Source organism: Sinocyclocheilus grahami, unplaced genomic scaffold (assembly GCF_001515645.1).
Source record: "Sinocyclocheilus grahami isolate Dianchi unplaced genomic scaffold, SAMN03320097.WGS_v1.1 scaffold194.1, whole genome shotgun sequence".
In the NCBI taxonomy this organism is placed as follows: Eukaryota; Metazoa; Chordata; class Actinopteri; order Cypriniformes; family Cyprinidae; genus Sinocyclocheilus; species Sinocyclocheilus grahami.
The window spans coordinates 791,490-804,309 of NW_015505373.1; the positions used below are offsets into that span (position 1 = coordinate 791,490).

Sequence of the window (12,820 nt, forward strand, 5' to 3'; positions counted from 1 at the left end):
TAACAATGTAAAATCAAATTAAAAGAGAAAAGGAATCACAGAAAATAATTTAAAAATATGTATATATATATAGTTAAGAGTGAAAAAGTGTTTCCTATTCTAAAGTGTTACCGGAAACCTTTACCCACAGAGACCTAAGCATGCTTAAGCCCGCTTGTTTATTCTATGTTACTTTTAGAAACAAAAACTGACCGCAACCTGAGCGCTGTGCATCAAATTCATCATCTTCTCTGTATTTAGTGCCATAAGTCTGTTTCTGAAACCATTAGTTAATGTGTGAAAGGAACTAACGTGGTATTCATGCAGTTGCACACTTTAACAGTGCATTGTGACAAAATTGCATTGACAGAGAGACTTCAAAACACCATCCTAAAGATAAGACATATTGCTATATTAGATCACCGAATGACTATTAAATAATGGTGCTTGCGTAGAAGCAAAGGTGTCAAGTTGCATTGGAGTACAGTGGTAGACAATTCTTTATGCATTAAGAGAAATATTGTTTCTCTTCCTCAGGCAAAGAAAAGTGTGTACAAATAGGGCCCAATGTACTGTATTAATATAATAGAATTTTCAGTATTGATTTTTTTTCACAGCTGTTTTACCCATGCTTTGAATTATATGTTGCATTGTGTTGTGTTTTAGGGTTAAATACATTTTCTGTAAATTAAACGGATAATGTCCTAGCAGAAAATTAACAGAACTTTTTCAGTATTTCTACAGTGTTTATGCTGGCCAGGAGCCTGTAGCATGTTTTGAACTGCAGATAAGTGACAGATCCTATTAAACATGAGTAACGATTTTGATTTTATTAATGAGTCTGGCCTGGGAAATGCTACTTTTGAAAGTTGCATTTTTTGTTCTGGAACAGTGTTGTAAATACAACTTAACCACTGATTTCTAGTCGTGTCCTCTTTTGGAAGACCAAACAAAGTAGTTTCGCTTTCACAACGAAACACACAACGTCTCCACAACATGGCGGCAGCAACAATACTACAGCGAGAATAAAAGTTACGCCTTCTTTCTTTGCGTGAACATTTGGGCGGCGTTATGCAAATCTTCCCACATAGTGACGTAGATATGTGGGGGCGTGTTAGAACGAGCCGTTTTAGGGGGGCGTGGACGAGTCTTAACTTTTATAAAGAATATCTATTTGGGTTTGAGACTTTAGTCTTTGCAACTTTAGGGATCTTATCTATTCATGAACAGCTTGTAACACTCCAAAGAGAAAGGAAGACTTGAAATCGCATCATATGACCCCTTTAACAACTGTTCTTGGCTGCTCACAGCTGTTTTTAATGTTGTAGCATTTAGTCATTTCCTTGAGCACTGGATCCGATCTGTTAACAGGCCAAAATAACAATGGAAATGAATATTTGAAGAGGACAAACGCTTCATCATTTCAGCAAAATTTTCAGTTTTGAAAGCAAAAGTTTGGGATCACTAAGAAATGTTTTTTTAATGGAGTATCTTCTGCTTATCAAGGCTGTATTTATTAGATCAGAAATACAGAAAAACAGTAATATTGTGAAATATTATTGCAATTTCTAATATTGGTTTCCTATTTGAATATACTTCAAAATATAATTTATTTCTGTGACAGCACTACATTTTCAGCATCAGTCTTCAGTGTCACATGAGCCTTCAGGAATCACTCTAATATGCTGATTTATTATCAATGCTGGAAACTGTTGTGAATCCGTGTATCATTCGATCATTTGATAAAGAATATCTATTTGGGTTTGAGACTTTAGTCTTTGCAACTTTAGGGATCTTATCTATTCATGAACAGCTTGTAACACTCCAAAGAGAAAGGAAGACTTGAAATCGCATCATATGACCCCTTTAACAACTGTTCTTGGCTGCTCACAGCTGTTTTTAATGTTGTAGCATTTAGTCATTTCCTTGAGCACTGGATCCGATCTGTTAACAGGCCAAAATAACAATGGAAATGAATATTTGAAGAGGACAAACGCTTCATCATTTCAGCAAAATTTTCAGTTTTGAAAGCAAAAGTTTGGGATCACTAAGAAATGTTTTTTTAATGGAGTATCTTCTGCTTATCAAGGCTGTATTTATTAGATCAGAAATACAGAAAAACAGTAATATTGTGAAATATTATTGCAATTTCTAATATTGGTTTCCTATTTGAATATACTTCAAAATATAATTTATTTCTGTGACAGCACTACATTTTCAGCATCAGTCTTCAGTGTCACATGAGCCTTCAGGAATCACTCTAATATGCTGATTTATTATCAATGCTGGAAACTGTTGTGAATCCGTGTATCATTCGATCATTTGTTTGATTTAATATTGAAAGTAGAAAAATTTGAAAATGGCTCCTTTTTAGTTTTTTTCTTTTTCCAAACTCTTTTTTTTTACAAACAACTCGTACAGGGGCAGAGTCTAGACAGGGCTTTCTTCTGTGTAGACCAGCGGTTCTTAAAGTGATAGGGGATCACTCTACTATGCTGATTTATTATCAATGCTGGAAACTGTTGTGAATCCGTGTATCATTCGATCCTTTGTTTGATTTAATATTGAAAGTAGAAAAATTTGAAAATGGCTCCTTTTTAGTTTTTTTTTTTTCCCAAACTCTTTTTTTTTTACAAACAACTCGTACCGGGGCAGAGTCTAGACAGGGCTTTCTTCTGTGTAGACCAGCGGATCTTAAAGTGATGGGGGGTCCAAGAAATAATTTGCTATACTTATTACTTAATAACACAAAAATGTCCTGCTCGCACTTGCCAATTTAATGGCAGAGAATGGTGACTTTATTTATTTTTTTTTTTTTTTGAAGCAGATTCATATCTGTCGTAAAGTAATCCTATGCATCACGTGGCGTATATTCCAAACATTCTGAAGGTATACTGAGGGTTTGGTGAGAATTAATGTTGGTCTAAAGGCTTATTACTTAATAACACAAAAATGTCCTGCTCGCACTTGCCAATTTAATGGCAGAGAATGGTGACTTTATTTATTTATTTATTTTTTTTTGAAGCAGATTCATATCTGTCGTAAAGTAATCCTATGCATCACGTGGCGTATATTCCAAACATTCTGAAGGTATACTGAGGGTTTGGTGAGAAACAAACCGAAATGGCAAGTTATTATATTTTATGAAAATCTTGCGTTGCATTGCGAGTGCGCAACAGCTCACGCTGCACACAAGTGCATATCCTTTTGAGATATCAATTATAATCACAAGACTACATTTTATAGCTCTTAACAGTAGGCTATTTAATATCTGTTGTTCTCCAGTTGTCAGTCAGAATGACAGTTCTTGCGTGAACATAGGCCTATACTGTATATACCCATGTCAATTTATTATTCTTTCCTTTTTGTCTTAGTGTTTAAAATTTATTTTTAAACAAATTAATTAATTTCTTAATTAAACAAACAGACTTATTGGGTGAGCAGGGTAGGCTATGACAGCTGTCATATCATACCCTGCCATGCCCAGCTGATGCAAAGAATAGAATGTATATCTACACAGAAGAAAGCCCTGTCTAGACTCTGCCCCAGTATGAGTTGTGTCGAGCTATTCATTAGCCTGTTTGTTTGATGAAAAAAGATTAAATGTAGTTGCAATAAATTCTTAAGAATTCATACAACTGCAGCAGTGGAGGACTATTATTCTGCTGCGTGATACTGCGGAAGAACTGATGAAGGCACGGTTTGATCTTCGGCTGACCAATCAGCAGAAAGGGGCGTTTAATTCCCGCCCACGTGTAGAAATCGAATATTCAAGCTGTTTATTCTTTTTTCCACCCATGAACGAAAAACTAAAATTTAAGCTGAATTTTCGTTTTTTGGAAAAAAACTAAAAAGGAGCCGTTTTCTCATTTTTCTACTTTCAATATTAAATCAAAAGACGTATGATCGAATGATACACGGATTGTTGTGCTGCTTCATATTTTTTTGGAACCTGTGATATTTTTTTCTGTGATTATTTGATGAATATAAAGTTAAAAAGAACAGCATTTATTCAAAATAGAAATCTTTTCAAACAATATAAGTCACTTTTTATCCATTTAACTTGCTGAATAAAAGTATTAATTTCTTGGGAAAAAAAGAAAGAAAAAAAATTCACTGACCCCAAACTTTTGAATAGTAGAGTGTTATATTGTAACACAAAATTTGTATTTTGAATAAACAATGTTCTTTTTAACTTTTTATTCATCAAAGAATCCTGAAAAAAAGTATCACACGTCCCAAAAAATATTAAGCAGCACAACAGTTTCAACACTGATCATAAATCAGCATATTAGAAAGATTTCTGAAGGATGAGACACTGAAGACTGGAGTAATGATGCTGAAAATTCAGCTTTGCTTCACAGGAATAAATTATGTTTTAAAATATATTTAAATATAAAACATTACAACAAATTAAAATAATATTTCACAAAATCACTGTTTTTTTTCTGTATTATTGATCAAATAGTTTCATAAGAAACTTCTTTAAAAAACATAAATCGTACTGTCCCAAACGTTTGAACGGCTGTGTAGATGCAGGATGTACACTTGGCAAGTGCCAAATTCAAGTTAAAATCAGCGTTAGTGTATGTTTGAAACAGTGTTACTCTAAGTAACTTCTGTTAATTCTAACTATACCTGAGATTGTGATATGGTTTAGTGTGATAATCAAATGTAAAGTGTATTTCAGAGTGAAGAGCAGCACTGTGTTCATTTACACGTGCTCAGCTTATGATACCATGTTTTCATAGTGGCTCGTTCACATTACATTATTCCTTTCCATCTAAATTCACAAAATTTTTGTTCACAATAATAATAACTGGAACAGTGTAACTTTGAGTGTGTTTTGTTTGTCTGTCTTACAGTGCTCTGTGGGATATCGAGACGGGGCAGCAGACCACCACATTCGCAGGTCACACCGGTGATGTAATGTCACTGTCTCTGGCCCCAGATACACGTCTGTTCGTGTCGGGCGCCTGTGATGCCTCTGCTAAGCTGTGGGACGTCAGAGAGGGCATGTGCAGGCAAACTTTCACCGGCCACGAGTCCGACATCAACGCCATCTGTGTAAGCACTTGGGACATACACTCGGGCTGCACGATAAATCGCAATCGTGATTAGGCAGAAGCTGTGATTGTCATGCACATCTTGTCAGTGTAGCACGGTTCTGTGATCAGCAGTAAATCTTTATCCGAGGGCCAGAGAAACTCGAAATACACCCCGTAGAAGAAACCCAATCCCTATAATGCTAGCTGAATAAACAGAAGATTTAACTGCTTTCATTGATTCAACGTGACTAATAAACACACGACTAAGACAATATATGGTTTATCTGAGTTCTCATAATTTTTTATAATGTTTATTATAATAAAGTATATAATAATGCAATGCTAATCGACATAGCCTTTATCACTGCTTAGAATACTATGAAATATGTTGCGTGCCTGATTCTGTGTAAGAAGCACATCATCTCACAGAAGGATTTATTTCAAACACTCGACTGACGTTATGAAGTGAGTTTGGAGTAAAAACGTGTTATTAAATGTGGTATTTTCACGAGCGTTCATTATTGCGAACGATATCTTCGATTTCATAATCGCAGGATTATATCGTCTGCGATTATGAACTTGGTTTTTGCGTAGCTTGTCAGTGAACTACGGCTCTGTGTAGTAAATGCTGCTCCATCTGAAAGCTTGTGAAAACACCACATTTAATAACATGTTTTTACTCATGTGTTTAACTCACTTCATAACGTCAATAGTCCTGTCAAACGATTAATCGCGATTAATCGCATCCAAAATAAAAGTTTGTTTACACAATATATATGTGTGTACTGTGTATATTTATTATGTATATAAAAATACACATTCAGTTTATATTTTGAAAACATTTACATGTATTTACATGTTTATATCTATATGCATATAATTTATGTTCCCTTTCAGTCGGTCACTCCGAGTCACGTCGGTGACCGACGAATTGGGATCTCACTTAGAGAGACCAATTCACTTCGAGTGTAAACTAAACGAGCCAATGCCGATTGGCATGCAGTAATTGCATCCAGCTGCCGCTGATCACAGCGTGAGCATAAAAAGGCAGCCGGTGCAACGCATACCAGCTTTTCGCTTCGGAGCCGAGCGATAACATAGTTCTGCTCCTACCAAACTGCTTCGTGTGTGACGAGTCTAGCGTGCTCTCGGGAGCTTTTTGTGTTGGTGGACGGCGCTTCAGCGATGGTCGTTCCGGTGTCAAGTGGGTTGCGCTCTTCAGGCTGCACTACCTCTTGTCTAAAAGAGTACAATATGCGGGTGCATCTTTGTAAAGATGATGGATCGTCTTTTTAAAGATGCCATTTCACCTTGAAACTCGAAATACACCCCGTAGAAGAAACCCAATCCCTATAATGCTAGCTGAATAAACAGAAGATTTAACTGCTTTCATTGATTCAACGTGACTAATAAACACACGACTAAGACAATATATGGTTTATCTGAGTTCTCATAATTTTTTATAATGTTTATTATAATAAAGTATATAATAATGCAATGCTAATCGACATAGCCTTTATCACTGCTTAGAATACTATGAAATATGTTGCGTGCCTGATTCTGTGTAAGAAGCACATCATCTCACAGAAGGATTTATTTCAAACACTCGACTGACGTTATGAAGTGAGTTTGGAGTAAAAACGTGTTATTAAATGTGGTATTTTCACGAGCGTTCATTATTGCGAACGATATCTTCGATTTCATAATCGCAGGATTATATCGTCTGCGATTATGAACTTGGTTTTTGCGTAGCTTGTCAGTGAACTACGGCTCTGTGTAGTAAATGCTGCTCCATCTGAAAGCTTGTGAAAACACCACATTTAATAACATGTTTTTACTCATGTGTTTAACTCACTTCATAACGTCAATAGTCCTGTCAAACGATTAATCGCGATTAATTGCATCCAAAATAAAAGTTTGTTTACACAATATATATGTGTGTACTGTGTATATTTATTATGTATATAAAAATACACATTCAGTTTATATTTTGAAAACATTTACATGTATTTACATGTTTATATCTATATGCATATAATTTATGTTCCCTTTCAGTCGGTCACTCCGAGTCACGAATTGGGATCTCACTTAGAGAGACCAATTCACTTCGAGTGTAAACTAAACGAGCCAATGCCGATTGGCATGCAGTAATTGCATCCAGCTGCCGCTGATCACAGCGTGAGCATAAAAAGGCAGCCGGTGCAACGCATACCAGCTTTTCGCTTCGGAGCCGAGCGATAACATAGTTCTGCTCCTACCAAACTGCTTCGTGTGTGACGAGTCTAGCGTGCTCTCGGGAGCTTTTTGTGTTGGTGGACGGCGCTTCAGCGATGGTCGTTCCGGTGTCAAGTGGGTTGCGCTCTTCAGGCTGCACTACCTCTTGTCTAAAAGAGTACAATATGCGGGTGCATCTTTGTAAAGATGATGGATCGTCTTTTTAAAGATGCCATTTCACCTTTGCGTTTCTGGATGCGGTCGTTACCTGGCGCCGGGTGATGGTCACAATCGCTGCCTCACGTGTCTGGGCATTAAACACGCTGAGGTGGCGTTCGTGGATGAGTCATGTTCCCATTGCGGGAAGATGACTATCTCAGAGCTACGGGCCAGGCTCTGTTTCCTCCAGGGGGGCGGAGCTCCGTTGCCTCTGCCGCGATCTAGTGTTCGTCCTGGCGGCAGCCAGGCATGCACTATTTCGGGCAGTAGCACGGGCGGTCTGAAGGTTACAGTGGTGGCAAACCCCTCAGGGAACCAACTCTCGGGGGACCATCGCTCCTCTAGCGCTTTGCAATCAGTTGAGCCGCCAAAGGAACGTGCTGGGCCCTCTTCAAAGAGCATACCAGCGGTATCCTTCGGTGCTCCCCCCGACGACCAGATGTCGATCACTGCATCAGAGGGAGAGCTCTCTGGAGAGGAAGATTCGGCTGCGCTGCTGCCCTCTGGGATGGTGGCAAGGCCTGAATCGGATCCAGAGATGTCTGCTATGCTTTCCCGGGCCGCCGAGAGGGTAGGGCTCGAGTGGAAAAGGATGCGTACTTTCATGTGTCGATCCTTCCGCACCGCAGACCATTTCTGCGGTTCGCGTACGAAGGACGAGCATATCAGTATGAGGTCCTGCCCTCCGGGCTTTCCCTGTCGCCCTGTGTCTTCACGTAAGTTGCGGAGGCAGCCCTTGTTCCCCTGAGAGAACAGAGCGTTCGCATTCCCAACTACCTCAACGACTGGCTCATACTAGCTCAGTCTCAGCATCAGTTGTGTGCACACAGGGACTTGGTGCTTTCGCACCTCAGCCGGTTGGGCCTTCAGGTCAACTGGGAAAAGAGAAAACTCTCCCCGACGCAGAGGATCTCTTTTCTCGGTATGGAGTTGGATTCGGTCGAACAGACAGCATGCCTCACAGAGGAACATGCGTGGTCGGTGCTGAACTGCTTGAATTCGTTCAAGGGCAGGACAGCGGTCCCACTGAAACTATTTCAGAGGCTCCTGGGGTATATGGCAGCTGCAGCGGCAGTTACGCCACTGGGGCTGCTTCATATGAGACCGCTCCAGCACTGGCTTCATGGCCGAGTCCCGAGGTGGGCGTGGCTGCGCGGCACTCACCGGGTCCAAGTTACACCGGCCTGCCACCAAACTTCACCCCGTGGTCAGACCGTACGTTCCTCCAGGCAGGAGTGCTCTTAGAACAGCTCTCCAGGCATGCTGTGGTTTACATGGATGCCTCCACCACCGGCTGGGGGGCCACGTACAATGGGTACGCAGTGTCGGGGGGATGGACGGGCCCCCAACTGCACTGGCATATCAATTGCCTACAGTTGTTAGCAGTGCACCTTGCCTTGAACCATCTCAAAGAGTGCTTACGAGGCAAGCACATGCTGGTCCGAATGGACAACACGGCAAACGTTGCGTACATCAACCGACAAGGTGGTCTGCGCTCTCGTCGCATGTTGCAACTCGCCCGCCACCTCCTCCTTTGGAGTCAGAAGGTTCTGAGGTAACTTCGTGCCATTCACATTCCGGGTCTGCTCAACCGTACGGCCGAAGAGCTGTCACGAGCTACGCTCCCGGGAGAATGGAGACTCCATCAGCGGCAGTTACGCCACTGGGGCTGCTTCATATGAGACCGCTCCAGCACTGGCTTCATGGCCGAGTCCCGAGGTGGGCGTGGCTGCGCGGCACTCACCGGGTCCAAGTTACACCGGCCTGCCACCAAACTTCACCCCGTGGTCAGACCGTACGTTCCTCCAGGCAGGAGTGCTGATAGAACAGCTAAGACCAGTTTGCCTGTCCAGAAACCTCTCACTGCCAGTTGTTCTACTCCCTGACCGAGTGAACACTCAGCTGGCCGCGGGTCCTGCGCAAGTATGCGTTTCCCCCAGTGAGCCTTCTCGCATAGACGCTGTGCAAGGTAAGTGTGGACGTGGAGCAGGTCCTGCCTGTGTCGCCATATTGGCCCACTCGAACCTGGCTCCTCGAACTAATGCTCCTTGCGACAGCCCCTCCCTGGCAGATTCCTCTGAGGAAGGATCTATGACTCAGAGATGGGGCACCCTGTGGCACCCGCGTCCAGACCTATGGAAACTTCATGTCTGGTCCCTAGACGGGACGCGGAGGTTCTTGGTGACCTACCCCAAGAGGTAGTTGACACCATCACTTCGGCGAAAGCACCGTATATGAGACACGCTTACTCTTTGAAGTGGAACCTGTTCATTGAGTGGTATTCTTCTCGTTGGGAAGACCCCCGGAGATGCCCGATCGGGGTCGTGCTTTCCTTTTTGCAGCAAGGGTTGGAGCGAAGGCTGTCTCCCGTCACCCTTAAAGTCTATGTCGCTGTGATTGCTGCTAACCATGACCCCGTGGAAGGGAAGTCGGTAGGGAAGCATGATCTGATCATCAGGTTCCTTAGGGGGGGCGAGATAGTTAAATCTTTCGGTTGACTATTCATGCCTAGAGTTTGGGCTGGCTGACTCCCAGGTTATCCTGAGGCCCTGGCCCGGCTATGTGCCCAAGGTTCCCACTACTCCCTTCAGGGATCAGGTGGTATGCCTGCAAGCACTACCCCCAGGGGAGGCAGACCCAGCCCTAGCTTTGCTCTGTCCCGTCCGAGCCTTGAGATGCTACGTAGACCGGACACAAAGCTTTAGAACCTCAGACCAGCTCTTTGTCTGTTAGGCCGGCAGAAAGGGAATGCCGTCTCTAAGCAGAGGATGGCCCACTGGATTGTGGATGCCATCACCCTGGCTTATCAGGCACAGTGTGTGCCCTGCCCTGCTCAGGTTGCGAGCTCACTCTACTAGGAGTGTTGCATCCTCCTGGGCGCTGGCTTGTGGCGCCTCGCTGACAGATATTTGTAGAGCTGTGGGCTGGGCGACCCCCAATACGTTCGCTAGATTCTATAGCCTTCGTGTGGAGCCGGTACTCTCCTGTGTTCTCACCTCAAACGGGTAGAGGCACTGAGATGGCAGAACGTCTGGCGCCAGGGCTGGTTCCCATATGTGTAAAGTCCACGGTATAGCCTCAGAGCCCGTGTTTCCCCGGCAGGCTTCTGCCATTTCCATGAGGGGTTACAATCACCTCTAATCTTCCATATGCACTTAAACGGATGTCATATGTGTAAGTGCTTCCGAAACCTCCTTCGGGAAGGATGGGGCTTCCGCAACATTCCTGTTCCAAGTGGAAGGGGTACGTTTTCCCAGTGTTATACAATCTCTCTGAGTGGGTAGTGCTATGACTACAGTGACTGGTCTTCTTGTTGCGAATCCCAGCCTACACCACAAAGGGGCGCAGGCGGCTCGCACAGGACACTAGAAGGGGCAGCATCCACTCAGAGTGACAGACTGAAAGGGAACGTCTCGGTTATGTATGTGTAACCTTCATTCCCTGAAGGAGGGAACAGAGACGCCACGGCAGCTGTACCACCGCTGAGCGGCCGGGTCACCGGCTCGACTCCTCAGCGAAAACCTGATATGCGTTGCACCGGCTGCCTTTTTATGCTCACGCTGTGATCAGCGGTAGCTGGATGCAATCATCGCATGCCAATGTGCATTGGCTCGTTTAGTTTACACTCGAAGTGGATTGGTCTCTCTCAGCAAGATCCCAATTCATCGGTCACCGACGTGACGTCTCCGTTCCCTCCTTCAGGGAACGAGGGTTAACATACGTAACCGAGACGTTATGTATAAATATATTTAATATATAAACATAACATATTTTTCTTAAATGTATGTGTATTTATATAAACATAATAAATATACACAGTATACATACATATGTTATGTAAACAAACACTTTTATTTTGGATGCGATTAATCGTTTGACAGCACTAAACATCAGTCGAGTGTTTGAAATAAATCCTTCTGTGAGATGATGTGCTTCTTACACAGAATAAGGCACGCTACATATTTCATAGTATTCTGAGCAGGGATAAAGGCTATGTCGATTAGCATTGCATTATTATATACATATATATATATGGTGTTCGGATGGAGATTTACTGCTGATCATAGAACCATGCTTCACTGACAAGATGCGCATGACTAGCGCATTCGATTAATTATTTTTTTTATTAATAAATTAAGTGTGCATTGGACGTGACGTCTCCGTTCCCTCCTTCAGGGAACGAGGGTTAACATACGTAACCGAGACGTTATGTATAAATATATTTAATATATAAACAACATATTTTTCTTAAATGTATGTGTATTTATATAAACATAATAAATATACACAGTATACATACATATGTTATGTAAACAAACACTTTTATTTTGGATGCGATTAATCGTTTGACAGCACTAAACATCAGTCGAGTGTTTGAAATAAATCCTTCTGTGAGATGATGTGCTTCTTACACAGAATATGGCACGCTACATATTTCATAGTATTCTGAGCAGGGATAAAGGCTATGTCGATTAGCATTGCATTATTATATACATATATATATGGTGTTCGGATGGAGATTTACTGCTGATCATAGAACCATGCTTCACTGACAAGATGCGCATGACTAGCGCATTCGATTAATTAATTTTTTTATTAATAAATTAAGTGTGCATTGCATGTATAAGCTGGTAACCTCGCTGTCTCGTCTCAGTTCTTCCCCAATGGAAACGCTTTCGCCACGGGCTCGGACGACGCCACCTGCAGGCTGTTTGATCTGCGTGCCGATCAGGAGCTGATGGTTTATTCTCACGACAACATCATCTGTGGGATCACCTCCGTGGCCTTTTCCAAAAGCGGACGCCTGCTGCTTGCCGGCTACGACGATTTCAACTGCAACGTGTGGGATGCTCTTAAAGCCGACCGTGCAGGTCAGTGTGAAAGAGGAGGTCTCCTGCGGTCATAGTGATGCATGGGTATATTTCACAAACCCGCATCTGAAACTTACCGATGAAGCCTGCGCCTTGGTGTGATCAAAGACCTAAACAAATGAATCTATGTCTACAGTCCTTTAACATAAGAGCGACGAGGCTCCTGGTGTCGTTCACTTCCAGTTATATAAGCAGTACATTTTGTTATGCTGCTTGATATTGCAAACTGGTAATTAATGTCGTCTTATTTTAATGTATTGCATTATGGTTTTAGCACAAATATTTTACTTACTCAGGATAATTTTCAGATTATTTTTTCACTTTATTTTGATTTTCTCCACCTCAGTGGGTTACACCATACAATTACAGCTATAGAGTGATTGATGACATGTATATGTACTTATTCTACACAAATAAACAGCAACTCTGAATCCAAAAAAAAAACAACCACAGAAAAGGTTAGTGAATAATAATAGACCAACATAATGA

The 12,820-nt window shown here is 42.0% G+C and overlaps 1 protein-coding gene across 1 annotated transcript in view; it reads left to right on the plus strand.

Annotated features, from left to right (window-relative positions):
- The window catches only part of gnb1a (guanine nucleotide binding protein (G protein), beta polypeptide 1a), a 44,515-nt gene that overhangs the window by 28,538 nt on the left and 3,157 nt on the right, over positions 1-12,820 (plus strand). The window contains exons 7-8 of the mRNA XM_016285227.1: positions 4,845-5,046; positions 12,115-12,331. Coding sequence (XP_016140713.1) covers positions 4,845-5,046; positions 12,115-12,331 — 419 coding nt within the window. The remainder of the gene's footprint in view (positions 1-4,844; positions 5,047-12,114; positions 12,332-12,820) is intronic.